General features: G+C 41.5%; 1 protein-coding gene across 2 annotated transcripts; it reads left to right on the plus strand.

The window, feature by feature from the left end:
* Positions 1-1672: 1672 nt before the first annotated feature.
* On the plus strand, positions 1673-20560 carry sh3d21 (SH3 domain containing 21). Of its 2 annotated transcripts, none has more exons than XM_079502987.1 (17): positions 1673-1844; positions 2464-2621; positions 2760-2817; positions 3736-3845; positions 4385-4475; positions 4587-4642; positions 4741-4789; positions 6601-6689; positions 7635-7733; positions 8177-8228; positions 13683-13733; positions 13813-13933; positions 15543-15699; positions 17158-17232; positions 19105-19286; positions 19806-19869; positions 20020-20560. In XM_079502987.1, exons 1-17 carry the CDS (start codon positions 1841-1843, stop codon positions 20050-20052), a joined length of 1449 nt encoding a protein of 482 aa, XP_079359113.1. In that variant the 5' UTR covers positions 1673-1840; the 3' UTR covers positions 20053-20560. The 2 variants fall into 2 exon arrangements, with proteins under 2 accessions (XP_079359113.1, XP_079359114.1); XM_079502988.1 differs by having other exon boundaries at positions 13825-13933.
* Positions 20561-23918: the final 3358 nt, after the last annotated feature.

The raw sequence follows: 23918 nt of genomic DNA on the forward strand, positions 1-23918 counted from the left end.
TCAGGGTTTCACTCACCTCACTATGGTGGACAGGACCACCAGGTGGCCGGAGGTCATTCCCCTCAGGTCCACCACAGCTGCAGAGGTGGCCTGGGCGTTCATCTCCGGCTGGGTGACCCGGTTCGGCACGCCATTGGACCTGACTGGCAGCCAGTTCACTTCTGAGCTGTGGAGCACTGGGAGTGAAACTCCATCGTACCACAGCACACAACCCGAAGGCAAACGGGATGTCACAGACAGCAACTGTGTCGACCATCTGCCGTGGGTCATGTTGGGCCTGCGCTCTGCCCCTAAAGATAAAGAAGCGCTGGCTGACTGACTAACTGACTACGACTAACAACAATAAACAATAAAATGATACTGACATACTTTACTACTGGTGATGTCAGTATCCTCATTAGTTTACTCAGCATAAGAGATGTGGGAAAAGTCATATGGTCAGTTGAGTCTAGCAGCTTTCACCATATAACGTTGATGAATTTTAAATGTATTAATTTGACGACATTTAGCCGTTATCTGATGTGATGTAATGCCAAGCCTTAACTTTTGTCTTATTGTATTGTGATACTTTGTAAAAACCTGTGGAATTTCAATAAAATACTTTAAATACAAGACACACAGTGACAGACAGTATAGTCTGTTGATTGATTAGGTCAGATAAAGAGCTGAAGAAACAGTCTCTATGTCTCTTTAGTATATTGATGATACTAAAACAAAGAAAGAGTATACTAGATTACATAAAGACTCATGAAGCTGTTCCAGAGGTCAGTTGCTACTAAGTTATATTAAATGTTTACTTCTCAGAAATATTTTACAGTGTATAGGCTACACCAAATTGTTCTACAAAGCGAAATTGAAGTAACTATATGTTTTTGGACAAACTGACATATTTGTGTATCCCAAAGGTCAAATTGTGATTTTGGGGGATAAACAATTACCTCAAGAACAGATGTAGTTTATATGTCATGTATATGCCGTTTTTCATGATTTTCATCTTTTTTTTCTATCGTCGAAAGCTATGAAAAATGACATAGGCCTACAGTTGCCTTTTGGGGCATGGCTCTTTAGCCGACTGGTAATCTACGTGCCATAGGTCACAGCTAGGTTTGCCTCCCGGCCCAGAGTAAAGAGAGTGGCGACACTAGCGTTGACTCGTTCTGTGCTCATTCTATCTCAATGGGATAGTTCCAATGTTTGGAACTATAGCCCGGCCCCATAGGCACCCGCTTTGCGGCGAGATCAAAGTGTGTCGCCACTCTCTTACTATTCTCTCGGTCCCGGCCGAGGCTACACTATCACTTCACTTATATGTTCACTTATAATATAACCCAATTGGCTGACCAATTGAAATGCTTTTAAACCCTTTTATCAGTTAAATTATTTGCATAGTTACTGCACTTTGGCTTTGTATAGGGCAGGGCAGGATTAACCCTTTGTGGAACTCTGGCCTTCCATTCACGCACATACGCACGCACACATTATGCATGTTTTGCTTCACTTCAACCATATCATGAGCTCTCTCTCCTTCTGTTAGAAACCTGTCTCACCTGTTTTCTCTCACGTCTCGTCTTACTCTCTGTGTCTGCCTCCTTCTCATTGACCCATCCTACTCCGTGCTTGTGACTTGCCATGACTCGCTGCAAGAAAAGTTGCTCAATGTTAATGTTTGACGAGTAGGAAGAAGGGCCTTGGCTGCCATATCAAGAAGTCTTAGTCTAGGCAACGTTGTTGTACTGTACTTTCAGTTCTCCTTAATTAAGAGCTCTTTGTCTGCACTGTGAAGAAGAGGATTACACATTAACTGAAGCAGAGAATAGTTTTACAAAGATTCCAAGGAATCATGGGTAAGTCAATATCACCAAGTGATTCTTTCAGAAACTCACTTCTTAAGGAATGTTTAATTTTTTGGGGTCAGATTTATGCAAGGACGTTTGCAGGTTTGAATACTAATTTCCAGGTTCAAGGGATATAGGTTATAGACCTTGCATCTGCAAATGTGCTATAATGGGCTATAAGTTAGTTAAGTTAGTTAACAATCTGTCCCCACATACTCACCGTAACTACTACCTTATAGTGTACCAGTACATACTTTGAATGCTTATTATTTTCTTAATGTATTAATGAGTAGTACATACATACCCTTAACTGTGGTGGTCTTATTATTATGTCAGTGTCATTAAGTCTGTCAAGTTGAGTCTTGAGTGTTTCTTTTTTTTTTGTGATTGTTTCGAGAGCTATGTTCAGACAAGCAGGGAGTCGAGACACTATCCTTCACTGGCAACAATGTTTAGGCTTTGACTCTCTTACTGCTCTAAACTACTTAAATCTCTCCACTAGCAAAACCATCACACAACCTGTTAAAACTGATATCGAAGCATATTACTTTAATTATTTGTGATAACAGCACTTAGAAGCAAGAGATGTAAAATTATGCAATGCCTCATGTATGAATGAATACCTCAGAGGTGCTGGTGCTGATGGACTTTGACGGCACCATGAGAGACGAGATGACAGTGAGGACAGGGGACATTGTGAAGAACGTTACCAGGGCTAGCGAGGAAGGATGGCTGGAGGGCGAGCTGAGGGGCAAGAGAGGCATCTTCCCTGCAAACTTTGTCAAGGTCTGTTTGTCCCATTGTTCAACTTGACAATATCACAGCTTGGTGTGCCGTAAAATGGTTTGTTTTGGAGGTGATTGTATGTATGTTGACTGTGTTTCTACCTCTAAACATGCTTAATTACCCTGGCTTTCTTCACAGGAAGTACCAGTGTATTTGATAAGGGACAACAACCCAGAACCAAGGAGCCTAAGAAAATGTATGTTGTTTTCCGAACTCAGCAATGTTTATGGTGTTCCACAACTTTCTTAAGGCTAATTTATAGTTAATCACAATGATGTATTTTCAACTGAAAAGAAAAATCCTTTAGTTGCAAAGCCTCGGCCATGAAGATATGTGCAAATATATTAGTTTGAACATGCACTGTACATTTATACCAGTTCAGCCTAGTGTTAATTTAACTCTGAAAATGTAAAACTTACAGCTCTGTTTTAAGTAAAACACGGTTTTGCTGTGTAGTTCTGATTTAACACACAAGGACATATAGGTCAGATAGTGTGAAATGCGCCTCACAGTGATCTCATACTAAATTTCTATTTACTTTTTCCTGGCTCTCATTCTTACTGCATGTTGCAACCCACCCATCTAGTACAGTAGCTCCCAAGTAAACTGAAACAAATCACAACAAGTATTTCACAAATGCTATTTGCACATGTCTGCAAATGCTCTGCTGATGTCTGTCAAATATGAATCTTGTTTATGGCACACAAAAAGGAGAAATATCAAAACATTGTAGTCATCATGATGGATACATTTTGTCAGCCAGACAGTGTAACAAGCAATCACAGGCTCAATGTAAATATATATCTTTCTTGACCACATCCTTTCCACACTAAGCTTAATTACAACGTAGGAAAATGGACCAGATAAAAACAACCCTGGTCCCTTTGAGGGATTAGATGTGCCACACACATAAAGGAACTTCCAGTGCTTTGCTGTCTTAGAGAGCTTTCCTGTTGAGACTATCTTACTGCTGCCTTCCAGCTGGTTAAATGTACTGCGTTAACATTACCTTTCATCCAACATTAAGATTTCAAATGTTTTTTTGTTTTTTTTGCTTTGAATAGTGATTCTGTGAATGTATGTGACTGGTGATGCTTTGCCTTTGTCTGTACAGCGAGGATGATGAAGCTGAAGAGGAAATGTGAGGTTGCGTTTGCCTACAGCCCCACGAGTCCCGACGAACTGGAGCTGGTTGTCGGAGAGACTTTTGAGATCCTGAGAGAGGTAGAGTGCTGCTCACGTCATTGACACTGTTAACCTCAGTTTACAATATACAATTGTCAATACTTTCTACCAGTTCATATAGTCAAACCCGGCCTGACAGCAATGGAGTTTCATGAGTTCCATAATGTACTGTACATTGTGTTGTTTGGTTAGGTTGCTTGACATTTCTTTTATGTGCCTGCCAGGCTGACAAAACGTGTTCCCCAAACACATTCCAGCTACACTGTGATTCACAAGAAGTGGTCCAACTTGTTCATAAGATTTCCCATGTGCCATCAAGCAACAGAAATAACCTTAATACGACTTTGCAAATGTTATTCTTATCCTACTGGCATTTATTTGCAGCAGAGTCCTAAACTAAGGGATTAAATGGTAAAAGAAGACTAAAAATGGTAAAAAAGACTATTTAGTTGAAAATCAGTAATTTTTTTAGCAATTGACATGAAAAAATAAATAAATAAAGTAATAAATTACACCATTGCACACGTTTCCATCTCATGTAATCTCACCATCACTGTTTATTTTCTTATTTTGGATAGATTGAAGATGGATGGTGGATGGGGATAAAAGGGGGTAAAGTGGGAGCATTTCCATCAAATTTCGTCAAAGAAATATTTGTCACTCCAAAAGGTGAGTAAATTCTGAGACAGAGTTAATAAATGTCCCCGTTTGTAAAGAACCTGGACATAAATTGATAGAACAGAACTCAACTAGGTTATTAACTGTTTGTTATATTAACAGATACCAATGAGGGTAAGACAAGACCCAAACTTGCAGATGCAGTATTCAGAAAGGAGGTATGGCATTCAGAAATGTGTTGTAGTTTGTCTGTGGTCATTTGATTGAATATACTGTATGTATTATATTTTGTATTGTATATTTTGTTTTCGTCCAGACAAAGCAACCACAAGAAACCATTGTGAGGAACAAAGACAAGTGCAATGGTATGCTAAAAATATTCTGTTTCTGCATTCTTATTATCTGCGCCAGACCGTCAGTAGGCTACATCATGCTTTAGCCTGCGTGCGCGCGTGCGTGCGCGCGTGCGTGCATGCGTGCGTGCAGGGCCAAATTAGCCATTGGGTCGGTGGGGCCGGGTTACAGGGGCCCTTGGCTCAGATGGGACCTTCGGGGAAACTGGACCATGCAGTACTGGGTTTGAGGCCCTGACAAGGGCTCCTGGGGCCCTTCATTGGCCGTTGATTCTGTTAAATTTAGGTAAAAAATATGAAAAAAAAAAATTATAATAATTTGCGTGCACACACGCTATGGGGGGTGAGTGCGTGCGTGACTGCGTACGTACATACGTACGTACGTCCTATAACAGGCCAAAAAAGGGTGGGATATATTCCTCAGCCTAGTAGTAAAGTCTGTGAAAGATTTCACGTAAATTGCACGCTGCGTTCATGATTTGAGGCTTGATTTGAGGTTTGAAATGGGCCAATCCTGCAAACTTTGACTGTATTAGGATGGAATATGAAATATCGGACAGATCCGTCTTGAACACATGACTATAGAGATAGTGTGTAACGATTTGCGGGAATTTGACAGAATCAGTAATATTAAATATTACTGATTAATATAAAAAAAATGTAATATTATAAAAAGTAATATCAAAAAAATAAGTAATATTAAAGTAATATTAAAAGTTATATTAAAATGTGTTTTTCAAAAGTCAGCCTCCTGGTGGCGCTATAACAGGCCGTTGTGGAAAATTTGGGGCAGAGGTTCATCGTTGGCATCCAGGGAGTGTGTGTGCAAAATTTGGCACCGACCGGGTTAACGGTGCCAGAGATTAGCTGTTAACAGACGGACGGACACACTCACACACGGACGGACTCACACACACACACGGACGGAGGACAAAACTCTACTCTCTCCCCATGCCTTCGGCCTGGTGGAGACAACAATGAAGCGAGGCAGACAATAATGTGTATGAGAAAGAGGGACAATAATGTGCAACTGGCAATCAAATGATGTGGTTAGGCTATTATTATGGCATGTCTCCTGGCAGAGATTTGCACTCTACTGAGACACCTTTCCAGTTATACCTGTACACAAAGACGTCCTTGTACCAGTATCAGTATGAGTCAAAGAAGCAATCAAGGAAGCAAATTCAATACTGCTGCATTAAATCCCTTCCATGTTCCATGGGGTGACTGTGGCTCAGGAGGTAGAGCAGGTCGTCCAATGATCCATGGGTCGGCGGTTCGAATCCCGGCTCCTCCTGTCTACATGTCGAAGTGTCCTTGGGCAAGACACTGAACCCCAAATTGCTCCCGATGTGCTGGTTGGTCCTTGCATGGCTTCCGCCGCAATCGATGGGTGAATGTAATGCACAATCTATGTAAAGCGCCTTGGATAAAGGCGCTATATAAATGCACCATTTACCATTTAAAGTATGTGCTGTACAGGAGGTTCTATTTTTAGGACAGCACTAGCAATTAGTTTACACAATAGAGACTCATCATTGACAAGAGACAGGCAGATATTCCTGTCACCTAACCTAAATAGCTCAGTGGGTGCGGACAAATAGTTAAGTTAGGTAAGATTGACATCATAGAGAATATTTATTTTTACAATCTTTCAGCACACCCTCTTTGTGATAAGGGATTTCTAGTCACTGCCATGAATACTTCCTGGCTTCCATACGTGCACAACGGTCATACTCCCATTGTAATGATAATGATAATGTTAGTCATAACATTATTATTATTAATTTCTTCCCATTCATTTCCTCCTACTGTAGTGTCAGAATGTTGCCAAGTCATGTTTGACTACACAGCCTGCACAGAAGATGAGCTGACTCTGAAGAAAGGAGACAACGTTTCAATAATCAGCAAGGTTTGGGTCTTGATAATGTTCATAGCTACAATGATGTCATCATGCTGTGGAATACTTGAGAAGTAGCCTGGGAGGCATACCATTTCGGCTTTATGATCTGGTCGGGAGTGGATGATATGACAACTGCTTTGTAGTCATCAGGCTGGAACCCCCAAACCGGAATCACAATTACCCAAAATAATTCCCATGCATCATAATTTTAGGGCCTACCGAATAAAATCCCTGATGTGGCGTATATGAATTCGACAAGTTTCTTCAAGTACTTCTTGGAATAGATCGTTTGGTATATTTTATTACAACTCGTAGCGACTGGCGAGACAAAAAAAAACAAGACGGGGACCATAACTCTATAGGGGGGAACCAAAAATGTATTCTTTGTTTTTATTATCCGGCTTAGAGTTCTCTAAACCACGCCTAGACCAGATCACACAGGCGATTTTTAGGAACACAGACCAGGCTTTCCTCCAAGGTGGCAAGTCTGGTGATGCGAGGTTACTTGAGAAGTCCATCTCACCTTCACCACCCTATGGCCAAACAAACCCACAGGGTACCTTTCTCAAAGCACTAGTGACAAGTCTGTCATGAAATTCCGGTACCATATATATTTCAACCAGCAAAACGTGTTGTGTAACTTGACTCACTTTGTGAGTAATTTTTGAAAAACTTGTGCCACAATCCACAACATTATATAACAAAGCCTTACAAAAATATAGACAGACTACGCTCCCTGTCCCTGTCCAGTTCATATATATTGTAGTATGGCACCATGGGACAACAAATACTTTTCCCTTTTTAAGATTACATGATATTCATCACTCTGGGCCAGGCAACAATGTTTTTTCTGACCCTTTCATAACCCCTTACTGTATACAGCAATTTAAGTTCCCAATGGACATTGCAGTGCAGTCTTTGAGGTTCTAATTTTGTTTTAATCTTCTTCTGAAGGAAACAGAAGATGAAGGCTGGTGGGAGGGAGAGGTCAACGGGCGACGTGGTTGCTTCCCCGACAACTTCGTCATGGTGATCCCACCAACGGATCTGCAAGTGAGTTGCCCCTATAGATGTTCTCAGGAACAGCCTGTCCGTATCCCTGTAAGCTGGAACTTCCCCACATTCCACTGGGGTTTGGTAAATGCACTGAGCTGCCATGAGACTGTGGACACGTCTTAAAGTAATTGATATTGGCTATACTTTTTTTTTTACTTAATAGGTCAAAACACAAAGCCCCATTATCTGTAGTTGGCTGACATAAGACCTCCCTGTCTCCTTTGGCAAGTTTTGCTTTTCCCCCATTTTTTTCAGTTCTGTTATTGCTTCTATAACGGGCTATGACTCAGGGTTGTCTTCAATGTCCTCTGTTTTGGAGTTACTCACTGAAAACTTCCTGAGTGGAAAGAGTGTGTATAGCATAGCAATGTCTCAGGAGTACCAGGGACACATATTTGCCAACATGTGCTAACTGACTGTTGCTCCTTGTCCTCCCCCAGTCTGGGACAACGAGCCAGCCGCCTGCTCGCCGGGGCTCAGAGAGACACTCAGGTAAGAGAACAGTAACTTCACTCTTCAGCATTGATCAGATCAGCGCAGCACACCAAGATCTGTGACAGGAACAAGTGCTGTATAGTGGATTGGTATTGGTTTTAACCACTTAAACCCTAGAGTAAACGATATATGTCAAATGGCAAAAAATAAATGATATGCTATTTTCGTCGAATGTTTGCCTATTTTCGTCCATCATTACATGCAGGCCAGGAACAGGATTGGCATGTTAGGTTTCATTTGATTAGCTGAGTTGAATGGGAAGACAACTTAATACTGTAGTGGTACTTGCTGGCACAGTGTGGAGGATTAGACTGTTGTTTCAGTGGCTGAAATTATTAGTAGTATCACGTTTTAGTGGTGTTCCACACGGCATGTGTGGTTTAGGGGAGGTGATCAGTGTCAAATATTGTATATTTGTAATATGTCACGATGCCCTTGCAAGATTTATTGAATGGGAAAGTTCAGTCCCAAAATTTAGAAAATTATTATAGTGTGGTATTGGAAAAGATTTAAAGAATGACTTGAACACTTGATTCCTCATGCAACCCTAATTTAAAGAAAAACACAAATGTGGACTTTTTCATCACGGCAAATTGTGAATTATTATTGTGTAGCATTTGTGAAAGTATGGGTGTGGGTTTGGATTATGTCTCTGGTATGTCTTCATATGGCAAAAGTTTCCATTAGCCTTGCTGCCAGGTTAAAGCTACAAATTTGCAGCGCATTTATCTGTAGTAGCTCAGGATGTATGTAACAGTAGAGTAAACCTAAATGACTGGTTTCTGATGAAAATGCATACTGTATCTCATACTGTATCTCACAAGAGTAGACCACAGTGTCACGTTTCGGCAACGAACAGTGACATTTCGTTACTTTAAATGACACATAAATTTGCCCTCGACATGTGATTCAAATTTGGGGGAAGATAATTTGTCGCGACTGTGGCTCAAGAGGTAGAGCAGGTCGTCCAATGATCCATGGGTCGGCGGTTCGAATCCCGGCTCCTCCTGGCTACATGTCGAAGTGTCCTTGGGCAAGACACTGAACCCCAAATTGCTCCCGATGTGCTGGTTGGTACCTTGCATGACTTCCGCCGCAATCGGTGTATGAATGTGTGTGTGAATGGGTGAATGTAATGCACAATCTATGTAAAGCGCCTTGGATAAAGGCGCTATATAAATGCACCATTTATTTACCATTTGTCGTATTTTCTTTTTCAAAACAGGCCCGTCATGCAAAATATTGAAGCCAATCATAGCCTATAATCGCAATGGAATAAAACAAATGTGACTGATACATTTTGATCACATAATTCCATAGATATTCACATGGGCCTTTGACAAAATAGAAATTTCGAAAATGTTTTAAAAATAGGGACACCAGTGTTAATGTGGTTAAATCACAGTAAGAGAAGGTTGTCGATTGGTTACAAGAGGTTATGAAGTAATTTCCTTCCCTCATAAACTGTAATTTGAACACACTGACTTAACATCGGTCTCTGTTAGTGTAGTACTTTGCCTTTGTTTTGAGTTAGCTGGTAAAATGCAGATGCTTTGCAAGTCTATAATATATTTTCATTTGAATGTGTTTTGTTTATGCAAATAATGTGATAAACAGTACACTGTGACACATGTCAGGAATGAGTTACGGAGTAGGACCCAAAAGCAGGCAACCAGATGCAGAGTAGATTAACTTCAAGGTGTTTATTTGACAATAAATCAGGGGTAGCCTATTCCAAAAGGCAAGATGTTTCAGACACAAAACTCACTCGACATAGGTCTACGGACCAACAAGGACACACTGCAAACAAAGGGCTTAAATAGACAGGGGTAACAGGACACAGGTGAACTCAAAACACAGGATAGGCTAACAGGCAAACAGAACACAGGTGATTAGGATACAATAATCAGGTAGGTAAGACAGAACAGGAAACACCAACAAGAGGCAGGAAAGCACAGAACAATACTACAAAATAAGACACACCAAAACAACAACAGAGTTAACAGTAAACCAAAACCAAACACCACAAGGCAAAATACAGAACATACAGAATAAGTCCAAAACCTGTCATAAGTGTTCAAAGGCAACACACATGACAAGCGCTTCCTTTCTTAACATTCAAGGCATTACATTCAAGGCATTACAGAACATGAACTAAACACAAAATGGTCACGCCAAAATAAGAGTTCAGGGTTTGGAGCCATAGTCACGGCTCAAATACAAAGGCAGAGGAGCGGGGCGTGACACATTTGGAAAATACGGACATGGATTGGAGGGAGAAAAAGCACATGGAATCATTCGATGGTCTTTGACCACCATCGTGGGGTTGGGGGACCCCCAGGAGTCTTTGTGGGGGTTCTAGAGGGTCCCCAGCTAAACGATTGAGAGTTAGGAATAGCAACCAAATGGGCCCTTACAGGCCTGAACCAAATGTCCTTGAAGTGGTTCCATTGGGGTTTTTTGGCGGTTCGTGGCGTAATGTATACCAAGATGGGGGTCCTTGAAATTGACAAGTTCGAGAACCACTTGTCTTAGACGAAAGGATGTGAAGGTTTGAGCTTCACTGTCAGAGCCACAGAACACAACAGGATGTGGTTCATGGTCCAACATTATCAGCTCATCCCCAGATGCTGTCTCAGGCTGTTCTCTTTCAGTTCGTCATTCTTCCTCACTTCTTAGATATCTTACTCTCTGTGAGGTGTGTCAGCATCAGTGTTTCCACCGAAATTGAGGTCAGTGGATTTGTTGACTTAAACACAACTTCAGGAGACATTTTCATTCAAATAGCTATAGTTCAATTGGCAATTTGACATATTGACATTCAATCCAATATATAATAGTAGTATAATAGTACAAAAGCATGCTTTTCAGCTATTATTGGCTGACTGAAGGAAATCTCAGCTCTGCCACTAGGCTCTGATACTCCAGTAGTGATTTTTGCACTCAAGAGTTACAGAATGTCACAGGAAGTTTCAGACTATGGTGTAATGGGGCTGGGGTTGGAGGTGGGGTTGGTCATGTGACATCATTCAGACGTCTTGGAGGAAGCCAGGGGCAGAGGGGGTGGGGGGCCGACTGAGGCGAGTTCTGTCACAGAGATTTTCCCAGCCAACCCAAGAAGCAGCACTGTAATTGCTACAGTGAGCACAGTGTGGTTGGTTTTTCTTGAAAAGGATTATTGCATAATGCTCTGATCAGAGAAGGTAGGCTGCTTTTATTTTATTTGTTGATTATACTAGAACATGGTCAGGTTGTACTGTTCTAAACCTTGTGTTGTAATGCTTTCAATGAGACTGGTGTTTGTATTAGTTCAATACAAACACCAGTCTCATTGAAAGCTTGTGGGGCAGGTTGCTCAAATGTCCTCCAGCTGATTTGCCCATTTGAAAAAGCTCATTGCTCCATCCATTACCTCAGTTCAGTGAAACACTTCAGCTGAAGTCAGAATGACCATTAACCATTTATTGCAAAGCTATTGCATTTAGTATGGCGGTGTGGCTCTGCTCATGTGATATTCTATCATATTTGATATCTCAGACTATCTGTGCACCGAGACACAGCTCTGATATCAACAACTCACCCCAGAGCAGAGCATAACATAAAGTCATTACATCAACAATATAACTTTCAATGCATTCCATATACCACATATACTGAACATACATATCAGAGGATCATAATACAATCCATAAAACACATTAAATCACAGATACCCATAACAGAACTAGATACCACATATAGTACAATCCATAAATTACGTTTCTAATCACAGAAACACCCATTACAGAACTATTGCCACAGGGAGGAGGCCGGGAGGTGGAGGACATTTTTACGCTGACATCTGAACAACAGAGACACGGAGTCAGCTAGCATGAAGACTGAGGACAGTGTAGTGACCATAGATATTAAAAAATAGATGCCTCATTGGCCGCTGCAGTTCGTTGGAGCGATGCGTGTTGAAGGAGGGGCGAAATAATTTACACTGGGAAAGGAAGTACGCCGGAAGTGTGGAAGGCACGTTACGTCACGCTGCCACTCTAGATTACTGATTACTGGCCAATCACAGCGCATCTTTTCCGGGACTTATCAGACGCGAACATGCGCACGCTCGCTCATGCTTCCGTGGTGCTTCGCAAGGAATCTCAGGAAAGTTTTTCCCTCCCTTGAGCACATACGCTCCAGAGCCGGAAAGGGCGTCTACCTTTATTATGTTTATGGTAGTGATACTGCTTAAAAAGAACACCTGATTGAATGTGGGTGTGAGTGAGTTAGCTGGCAGCGAATGAGAGTGAGGGGAGTTGACATGGAGAGACATCTGATTTAAAGGAACAGAATAGAGCACGAAGGGGAGATTAGATTATAAACCTTCTGCCTTCCGTGTCTCAATGAACTATCGCTGCGCTGGATTTCAGTGAAGCTTCCTAATTCAAGCATCTATTCTCGTTTTCTACAAGTCACGGGCAATGTCTCTCAATGTATTGTACAGTATAGCCTATCCGTTTAGCCAGGGACCTAGTCCTAGACAAAGCTTGGTGGGACCCACGGGAATGCTAGCTGCAATTCAATTGGATACGGCTGTGACCTGGTCCGCTCCACTGAAGAGCAGATCATTGCTTAGCCTTTCACCAATTCCCATGCTGCAGTTCTCAGTTCGGAATTCGTTGAAGGATTGTAAGCACTTCTCAGTGAACCACATTATACCATAATGCTTACAACGGGTGAAACAAGGGGAAATGTACAATTCCTCAAATTATAAAATAGGCTGTTTTGGTATGTGGCTTTAAGGAACTGTATTGTTTCTGCACACAACATGCTTTGTTTGCACAAGTCAGATCGAAGTAAACAATACAGTAGGCGCTGTAGGCCTACATTGATTCATGTGCGAGTAATAATATCAACTCCAAGGAATTATTGGTGATTTTTTGTTTATTGGTTATACATAGTATTAGGTGTCAATGGGAAAAGTGTATCAACATTCATAATTAACAATTAAGTCCTGAGTAATGCACAATTTGTTTGGGTTATAGGCCTAATTTTATTTATTAGCCACTTATATAGTGTCCCTATCCTGGGAAAAACATTCAACGAAAATAGCCAAACTCAAGCTCACGAGATCAGCTCTTTCCGGAGATATTTCTCAGGAAACAAAGGATGGGACCTAGTATAGTCCCCTGGGGGACTCCCCTTCGTCTCAAGTTCTTTTTTTAGCAGTTTACAATCATGCAGTCACACAAATCACTCAAAAAATAATTGAAGTGTTTTGCTGTTTGTCACCAAGAAGCTGCACGGCAGTGCCTTGGTCAATGGCAAAGGATTTGAATCAACAACATTGCAGTCAGAGGCCGCACACATTGTAAAATATGCTCGCTAGACAAAATATTGTTGCAGTACATAATTAAAACAAAAGTCAATATTATGTTATAGTTTCTCATACAGTTAACTCTTTTTCAGTGAAGCCAGACGCATCTGCCATGGAAAAGGGTGGTCCACCAAAAACAAAAGGTAATAGAGGCATAGAGTCATTTTATGGCACTATTACTCTAAATCCCTCATAATAGTAATAGTCAATCATGCTTTTCAGACGAAAAACCAGAGGGAAAGGACCTGCGAAGCAATCCTCCAACCAAGGTCAAACTACCGTCCCTCATCAAGCCTGGCCCACCTCCACCAGTAAAGGACAAACCAAATAAGGTTCTGCCTAAGTGAGTGACACCAAGATCACTCAGATTTTCCCTGTCATTGTTATTAGTCACCATGCACCAGCACTACAAATCTGCCATAATCAAACAATAGATAATAACAATATAATAATTTAGTCCCCTTTATTTTATTGTTGTTGTTGGGGTATTTGCTTAAGTCTCCATAATCAAGACCGACAAATAGGGCACTCAAAGTGAGGCTTTTCTAGTTACACATTTAACCCCTCTAATGATAAAGGCAGAAGCTCTGTAGAAAATGTCAAGAGCACCTTCCTCTTGTGTCTGCTGGCACTGGGAGTGAGGCCACTGTGGCTGGTGCCACCAGGTTTCCATGGCACTCTTAAATGTGACTGCCAGGATGGGCAACCTTTAGTGAAGCAGTGGAAACTCCAAGATGAGTCAAATCAGGCTTAAACAGACGAGCGCCGCCCATTTCCTGTTTCCTGAACACACACACACACACACACACACACACACACACACACACACACACACACACACACACACACACACACACACACACACACACACACACACACACACACACACACACACACACACACACACACACACACACACACACACACACACCTGTCTTTAGGACTATGCTTTTCTAACAGTTCTTTCCAAATGGATATGCTCAGAGAGGCTAATTTTCCAACTTCTTAAAGAGTCATTTTCAGTATTTACTAAGGCTGTTGTCTTCAAGGTGTTCGCCTCAGGGGTGGTTATTTGTGAGAGATTAAATAAACATACTGAGAGGGGGTCAAGTGGTTAAACTGTACAAGGCTTTGATGCCTGACAGTGTGTCCCAGGTTTGATTCCCGAGCCTGCTGGCGATGGAATTGCTGCGTGTTGCTCCCCAACTCTCTCCCCTGTACTATCGATATAAAAGGCACATTATTCCCCAAATTACATTTAAGCATTATAATACTTGAATTTACAAGTTATTATAACAGGCTTTATAACATGTTACAGTACGTTGCATTATGTGTGCTTGTAAGTTCTGTATTTATACAGTGTCCTAAGCAGATTACAATGCATCTACTTAGCCTTATAAGTATTAAATTCTTCATAATGTGTTGTGGTTGTTAAAAAGCATGATGGGTATTTATAAGTGCTTATCAAGCTACACTAATCCAAGACGATGGCCATGGAGTTCGAGACAGCTTTGTTCTCATGTCTCACAGCACACACGCAAGGTCGAATTACTCCACATTTTACACCAAAAAAAAAGTATTACGCAAAGGATGAGGATTCCTCACCGTTAATGCAATTGCACGATCTACAGTTAATATAAAACTATATGACACTATGTTATTGGCGTGGCGCTAGAGCTTAACCTGACTCCGCCAGATTGCGGCAGTATTGAGTTCACAAGTGGAGGAACTCACTGTTGCCGCCATCTGGCGGAGACAGGTTAATAGCTAGAGCTTCTAGTAACTATAATTATACAGTGGTAATAAGCAGATTATAAGTGATACATTGATGTCGTCTTTAACCTGTAGAGGCCAGTGTAGCACTAGTTTTCTTCATTGTGACTTTAGGTGAAGTTAAAAAAGTTTTCTGTTTGAAATGCCTATGTCACTAGACTGTTTTTCTTTTTGTTCAGAACCAATGGTGATGCTGTGCCTGTCTCACCGAGAAAGGAGAATGAATCTGGCCAGTTTGATGGAGTGGATGTGAACACAGAGAAGCTGAACCATCCCACAGCAAACAGAGCCAAGCCTCCACAGAGGAGACCTCCGTCTGGTCTGGTTACACCAGCAGTAAGTCACACAAATAATGTCATTGGCATTACAATTACAAATTACCGCACTACTAGAACATGCCACGTTTTGTCCAGTGATTCCGAGAGTACAGATTGTTGTCTGTGGACACACACACCACACATGAACAAGAACACAACACATATTAAAAACAATACAGCTACTGTAGGAGTGCAAACTACAATATCAATATCTTGATAGGTCTGTCCGTTACTGCAATGTCATATTTATGCAATGCAATGCAAAAGTCAATCAACCAGTTGAGCCTCACAGGCAGAGCAAGTCAGCATTTAGCCTCGGAGACCGCAGTCTTTTCGTTTTCAGCATTTGGTCCGAAAGAAACGGTTGTAGGTACCCATCACATACTGTAGGCCTACGTGTTCTGATCTGGTGAGATGAATTTATCAGTGACTTTCTGAGCAATGAAAATGTGAAAGCCTCTATGTTTGTCTCCTATCCACGAGTGCTGGAGAAGGGGGGAAGGGGGGGGGGGGGGGGGGGGTCACGACGGGGGCCAGCTATTACAGTTTTAGAATGTTGGCGATAACATCTACAGTAAAGCCTATGACTATTGTTTGGGCCTAATCTTTTCATCCAATCATAAACGGCCATTATCATAATGGTTTACCAACTCAACCTGCTTTTCCTGCACATCCACAAAGCAGTTGATTGATTGAGTTTGACATGAATGAGGTACAGAAAAGACTTCGGGAGTGACAGGCAAACCCAGCTAATGCTTTGGGAGACTAGCAATGCTGCAATGTAGAAATACTAAAAGTCCAGAATTTAAAATATACTTGAGTGAAAGTACAAAAGTATTGGCATCAAAATGTACTTAAAGTACACCAGTGGTTTCCAAGGTGGTGTCCGGGGACCCCTAGGGGTCCTTGAGAGAGTTCCAGGGGGTCCCCAGCTAAATGATAATTAGGAACCAAATGGAGCCTTTGGTTCCATTTAAATTAACATTTGGTTCCAGTTAAATTAACTTAGATTTTTCAATATACATTGCATCCCAGAGATAGAAATGCCATTAAATGGTGGACCGTATAGCTTCATTCAGGTCAAACCTGGGGTACTTGAAATTAAACTGGTTGAGAATCACTGCTAGAGCCATAAAAATCTTGGGGTCCTTGGTGTATATTTTCTAATGGGGGTCCGCAGGCTAATGAGTGTCAATTTGGGGGTCCTTGGCGTATATTTTCTAATGGGGGTCCGCAGGCTAATGAGTGTCAATTTGGGGGTCCTTGACATGAAAAAGTTTGGGAACCACTGCTTTACACCAATGCTGATTGACATCCAGCCTGGCAGCAGCACACTGTCAGGGTCCTCCTCCTCGTCATGGTCCTTCTTAGATTACATGCCTCTGGATCTTTCTGGAATGTGAGTTAAACTGTGTGAAGTCATCCTTTAAGTAACGGGATCATCATTAAAGTTCACGGCTGGTGTTTTTATCCACAGAGTCCAAGTGGCACCGAGCAGACTGAGACAGATTCATCACCAAAAAGGTCAGAGGAAGACAGACCTTCGGCAAAGGTTTGTGTATTTTTGTTCTCTTTTTTTAAAAGATATGTTTGTTCAGTACTGTAGTATATGATATTTAATCACAAATGTGGAATTATGAGGTTTCAATGTAGTTTTGGGGAATGTAACAGTAAAAAGACACACTAACAACATTTTAAATTTAATGTCTAAGAGAAAGCTGCTTTACATGTTACTTGTAGGTTATCACCACACCTTGAAGTAAAATAATAAATAATGCAATTATGTACCTTCTGTGAAGGTTGGCCAAAGCTCCAAAAAGTCTACTAATGCTTGCAGTTTTTTTGTATTACTGTTACGCCCCCTAGTCTAGGGTTAGGGGAAGCAACATAAAATGCAGAAAGACAATTGCAATAAAACTGAATGTGCATTTATTTACAGCCCAAAAACAGGAATATTTACAAAAATATACAATAAGCCCAAATTAACCGGAACTAACAAACTAACTAAAGAACTGGACAGGATGGTCGCAGGTTGTGGTGAGATGACAGGGGGACCGATTCCCTGCTGCCCTGAAGCTGACAGTCCTCTGAACAGAGTAGCTTGTGAGTGAGCTTTATAGTAGATCGGGTGTGGCCACCACCCAATCCACTGATGGTGTCAAGGGGCTCATCAGAGCCGGCCAATCTGTGGAGAGGAGAAATTCCCCACAACAGCAGGCACTCTCCAGTAATCAGTCTCATGATGGCACAGGTCTCCTCCACTTCTCATCAACTCTCCATCTCAGAACACAGGAAACAACAGATAATACCAAATACAAAATAACCTAATTACGGCTGGCCGTAACAATAATTACTATAGTATTTACTTTATTTTAGAACGAGTTTAACACCATTATGCCCACAATGTTTAAGTCTACAGAATAGGCCATTATAATAATCACCATATTAATTACTTGCGCAAGCAGAGCGTGCAAGTAATGTTATCAGTCAGGTGCTACGATGTGAATGTCCCTTAGCAGCATACGATATCACGTCATATGCTGGCACGGTAGATACGGAAGCAGACCGTGCAGGTATGTCTTCCGTCATGCTACGAAGCGTATGTCCCATGACGTGATGAAGATATGTACCAATGTCCCTTAGCAGCATATGATATGACGTCATATGCTGGCACGGGACATACGGAAGCAGACCGTGCAGGTATGTTTTCCGTCATGCTACGAAGCGTATGTCCCATGACGTGATGAAGATATACACCAATGCCAGGGTATAATTGGTTTACGATGGTAACGTAATGATGATATGTTTCAGTGTCGGGTGGATTAAAGGGACATACGCATCAAACCAACCGAGTAACCACATTATACCACTAATCATCTCTATAGACATATACATTATATATATAGACATATGAGCATATGACGTGATGAATATATGTACCAATGCCAGGGTATAATTGGTTATCGATGGTGACGTAACGATGACATGTTTCAGTGTCGGGTGGACTAAAGGTAATGCTCCTATGTATACATGTATGTAATCTGACACCACTGCCATAACAGGCATAAGTAATCATTACCATACTTCAAAATACTCCTTTTTTTCAGCAAGGTACGTAGCAAATAGCTAAACCTAATAATTCAATATTGCAAACGTTCTTTCACAGAGAGGCTGAGCTTTTAAAGTTTGTAGCAGTCTACAGTACTTGCACGCTCTGCTTGCGCACTAGTAGGCCATTTATGGCCTACTTGTGTGCAACAAGCAAGTAGGCACTCGACAGATTGCAGTTCTAGTTAAATAAGTGTTCAATATATTGAATGTGTATATATTTGTGTTTGCTGAACCAGGTTATTGCAAATGTAACTATTATTATTTTAGCTTGAGAAATGATTACCATTCTTTATCCTTGAAATATACATTTTAGGTCGCAGAAAATGTCACACCTTCACCCGCTAAACCTGAGCATCCATCCAAGACCTCTCCGCCTACGAGACCAGCGCTACACGGAAGAGCTACCACCCAGAAAGAAGAGGCTTCCTTGGATGGCCTGCAGGCTGAGATCAAGGAGCTGAGAATGGCTCTGGAGCTCCTTCAGACACAACACAAGTGAGTAGCATTGTTCTCCAAAGAGAGACCACTGGAATCTTGAGCCAGTTGAGTTTAAAATGTATTATTACTCTTAATCTTGATTTAATTTCCCCCCCATTGCTATGATTGGCAGACCCTGTTTAACTAGGGAATCACAGTAGTATCATGGTCAGTATGATGTTCGTATCCTGGTCAGTATCATCATGGTCAGTATTATGTCACAGACTCACAGGGCTGTGACAGGGCCTGTATATTGGGTAAGGGGGGGGGGGGGGGGGGGGGGGTGGTACTGAGTTTGAGAAACACTGCTTTAGGGGCTCTATATAAACAGCCCCACATAACTTCATTCATGACCATTATCACTACAGCATGCGCACCATACAGTAAATCTGTGGTTGTTTAAATGCAAGTTATGATAATTAGCTACTTCAGAAGCATTCCATAATGACTTCCTATTTTGGGAAATTATATTTTATTGTGAAATACACTTCAAATTTGGACTAAAAACAGACTGTTTATGTTGCTGTTTTCGTTCAGGCGAGACATGCAGGAAATGAAAGAAGAACTGAGAGAGGAGAGAAACAAACGGACGACATTGCAGGTCAGTGAAGCGTGTTTGGTATTTTGTTTGTCCAATTTTCCAACTTCTGCTTTGGGGCCCTGCCTCATCTGCCACAACAAAGCTTGCAAGAAGCTTGTAGGATGGGAGACTGCAGTTTAACCATCAATAAAAATGTTCCTTCCTGCATAGGAGGAGGTAGCGAGTCTGAGGACGAAACATTAATCCCTTGTGACGCCGTGGCTGCTCGTCTGAGATGGTGCTGGCTGGGTCCTCGGAGCAGCAATGAAGGCTTCTCTACAACTCTTGAATCTATGAAGAACATTTTCCTGACATGAGTGCAACTGGGGGAGGGGGCAGACAGTGACCCCTCCTGCTGTGGACACAGAACCGAGGACTGCAATAGACAACTTAAACAACTGGACACAGCACCGAGCTAATCTTGCACAAGATGGAACTACGTAATCATAGACATTTTACATTCAATAACTTGTATACTTATATGGTTGTACATTATTTGAATGCTGGTCACAATAACTGGGGTTAAGTGGGTTGTATTTTGTCTTGTACTTCTATTTAAGGGCTTGTGTTTTCTTATTTTTATGGAATGATATTTTATGATGAAGAGCCATGGTTCAAGGATAATATATAATATGCAATTGTACATAGGCAGAAATATTTTTATGTCATTTTTTACAAATAAAATAGATCAATATGATTTTAGGAGCTCTAATCAAGAGGTTTGACCTATAATTGCAATGTTAATAGCTGAAGTTAAGTATTATTGCAAGTTCACTAGACCAGTGGTTCCCATAGTGGGGTCCGGGGACCCCCAGGGGTACCTGAGGGAGTTCCAGGGGGTCCCCAGCTAAATGATAGTTTGGAACCAAATGGACCCTTATGGGTCCGTTTGGTTCCATTCAGAGTTAAAATAACATTGATTTAACAATATAAATTGGGGTCTCAGAGATAGAAATGCCATTAAATGGGGGGTTCGTAGACTAATGCATGTCAAACTGGAGGGGTCCTTGAAATTAAGAATCACTGCTAGAGCCGTTAAAAATCTTCTCTTATGGGGGTCCCTGGCATATCTCTTCAAATGGGGGTCCGCGGGGCTAATTAGTGTATTTGGGGGTCCTTGACATGAAAAGGTTTGGGAACCAATGCACTAGACTAATTGGCAATGTTCCATTAATCCACTAGGGGGCATTGTACGTCTACACTTGTGTGTATGGTTGAGCAACAACCTGTGTGCCATTGACTTTACATGCTGGGCTGATAGTAATCTCTCTAGCGCTGAAGAATGTTGGGGAGTCAACTTGGAGAACTTGCAAATAGAGGGAAATGTGTTTTCTTCACTTTAATATGTATTGTAAAATGCACACACGCTGCTGTTTCAATCTTTGAAACCCCAGTTTAAACCCACACCCGGCCTAAGGTACCAAAGTCTGTGGTTTAATAACTGAAGTAGAAAGAAACAGGATTGTGACACTGGAAAAACATGACTCATTATGAAACTGAAAAAATAGTGACTCACCTCGATGGAAATAGAGAATGTGGGAAGGAAATTAATGAGAAATTCCACCCTTCATAAAGCCTTTTTATTTTAGAAATGTTGGACCCTACAATACATTCTCCCAAACATGTTGCCTATAGATTTCTTTGCTGGTGCAAAGGTTGGTGACATTCTGTCTTGCCCTAGCAGTGCTGCACACTGTAGAGCACATCTGGACAGCATCTGGAGCTCATTAGAGTTAGGGGGCTTCTGAAAGTGCCATGGGAACATGCTATTTTTAAAAACTTCATGGACTATGCCTTATGGAGGGCATAATTCCTCTTGGACAGCAGTGAGGTGAAATAAATGAAAGTAAATACCGTAAATACAGCCAGTTGACATTGTAGCATATTCAGCACTTTTTGAAAGTTACATTAAAAAATAATTCTTTACCGCAAAGGCTCTGCAAACAAGAGAGCATTTCACTTACTTTTCTTTTTACATTTGAACTGGTTGTCAATCACATTGATGGTCACAGTTGCTTACAATGCATTCTCTTTAAATTATTATTATATAAGTTCAACCTGTCATTTTTGACTTATTGGGCGAATGAGCCTTCTTTGTTGGGAGGACAGCAGACAACAGAGCACTGTACAGAGGAGGAATGTAAAGAAGTGGGTTGGCACTTTCGGGAGGGCAGGGAGCCAAAAAATGAAGGATGTAGGAAGTGAGAGGTCAGATTGCTGTAAGAAATAGCTAAAATTAGAAATAATGAGAACAGAACTGGGGGGTAGGCAGTTGGCTTCTGTCTTAGAAAATAGGTGGAAATGCAAAGTTAGATTGCATGGTTGACCTTTGACCAAATGGAAACGCGTCTCTAATTTAATATCCTACACAGATAAAGAGCCTATACAAGACTTGGTTGGTTGGTGTGCTATTCAGCTATTGTAGCTAGTGGCTCTTGCCTGAACCTTGCAAGCTTAAAACCTGATTTATACTTCATCTGAGCCATGTAGTCCATATGTAAGGAGTCTATCTCCTGTGTCTGTAGCGTTAGGCAGCTTGATGTACAGTACAAGTATACCCCTGGACATGCTAGCATGTCGCAGGGATTTACCCCCAATCCAACCTTTGATGCTGTGTGCCAAGCAGGGAGGCATTGGGTACAATTTTTGAGGGGCCTCTCCAACACCTGGCTTTGTTTATTCCCCCTGTGACGTCATGTGGCAGCCACGTCTATATGGACCTTTGATGTTTGCCTTTGTGTGTCCCCACGCCTGTTACATCATGTGGCAGCCAAGTCAATGGACTTTTTACTATGACGTATAGGCGACCCTCACGAGTGTGATTTTTATCGTCTTTGGTATGATATACCCCTTGGCTAGGGCTATTCCCACCTCCCAATGTCAGGGCAGACACTAACCACACTGAGCTGGTATACTTAATCGTAGAACAAAATTAAGCACTTAAAATCAATAGTTGAGTCCCCCACGGCTCTATACTTCTGCTCATTTTCCCCCTCTATGCCAATTGCCAAATATCTTTGCCAAAAATTGCAGAGCAACAAGCTTGTAGATCTGCTATTTCCACTGAATGTTCACCCCAGAATATGCTACCCAGAATTGGGATGCTAGGGTTCATGTGGCTAGGCATTTTATCTCCCTTTGCCCGGGGGAGATTAAACTTGGTTGAATCCAAATGAGGTTCCTTGTTTTCTATCCCCAAACTGGAATCCTGAAGATTTTTTTTGGATGGTGTCATTTTATAATTCCAGTTTGGGTTTAATTACAGATTTTCCCCTTACATTAATCAACAGAATTCCATGTTGTTGGGTGTGCATTCTAAAGGGGGAGACCAGTGCAGTGGTTGAATAGGTTGGCTGTAGCTATAATTATTTATGAAGTGGTGTTTTCCCAAATCAGCCAGAGAACCACAAATTACAGTTTTACCCCCATCTATGATGTTGGATGTTGGTAGTGGAAACCTTTCCCACGCTGCGTTGTGGTACTCAAGTACGGCTTCCCTTAATTGGAATTTCCTGATGTCAATGTTCTTGTGGCCTCGCTTGTGTATTATTTGATAGTTGCATAATTATTGAGTCAAAAATATGTCACTTAACTGCCTTGATTACATTCTGCAAATGACAAGGATGTTCAAATATTGGACATAATGAAATGCACAGAATTGTCTAGACGCCATTTGGAAGAGGGTTATACTGTACAAATATAGTTACATGGCTTTTTCAAAGAGTCTGACCCATCAACACTGCTGATTTGTCAAAGCCTACATAACCACATGAGGGGAGGGAGGGTTTTCTAGCTTAGACCTCAAAAGAAGATTTCATAGAAGCCTCTGTCTTAAAACAGACCAGGGCCCAAGGCAAACCTAAACGCTGTCTGCTTCACCAGCAGTGCACTGGCTTTGAGGACTCAGAAATCTCAGAGATTCAGATTCGTGACCTTCCTCCTCTCCAAGCAAGTCCTTCCTCTCTGCAGTCATAACACTAAGGGTGTCAAATTAGATTTTCTGGCTTCCGCGAAGGACAAAGGACAGCATAAATAGACACAAGCCTTTGGTGAGTGTATATTTGCTTCCT

The sequence above is a fragment of the Electrona antarctica genome (assembly GCF_951216825.1).
Source record: "Electrona antarctica genome assembly, chromosome: 6".
Classification (NCBI taxonomy): domain Eukaryota; kingdom Metazoa; phylum Chordata; class Actinopteri; order Myctophiformes; family Myctophidae; genus Electrona; species Electrona antarctica.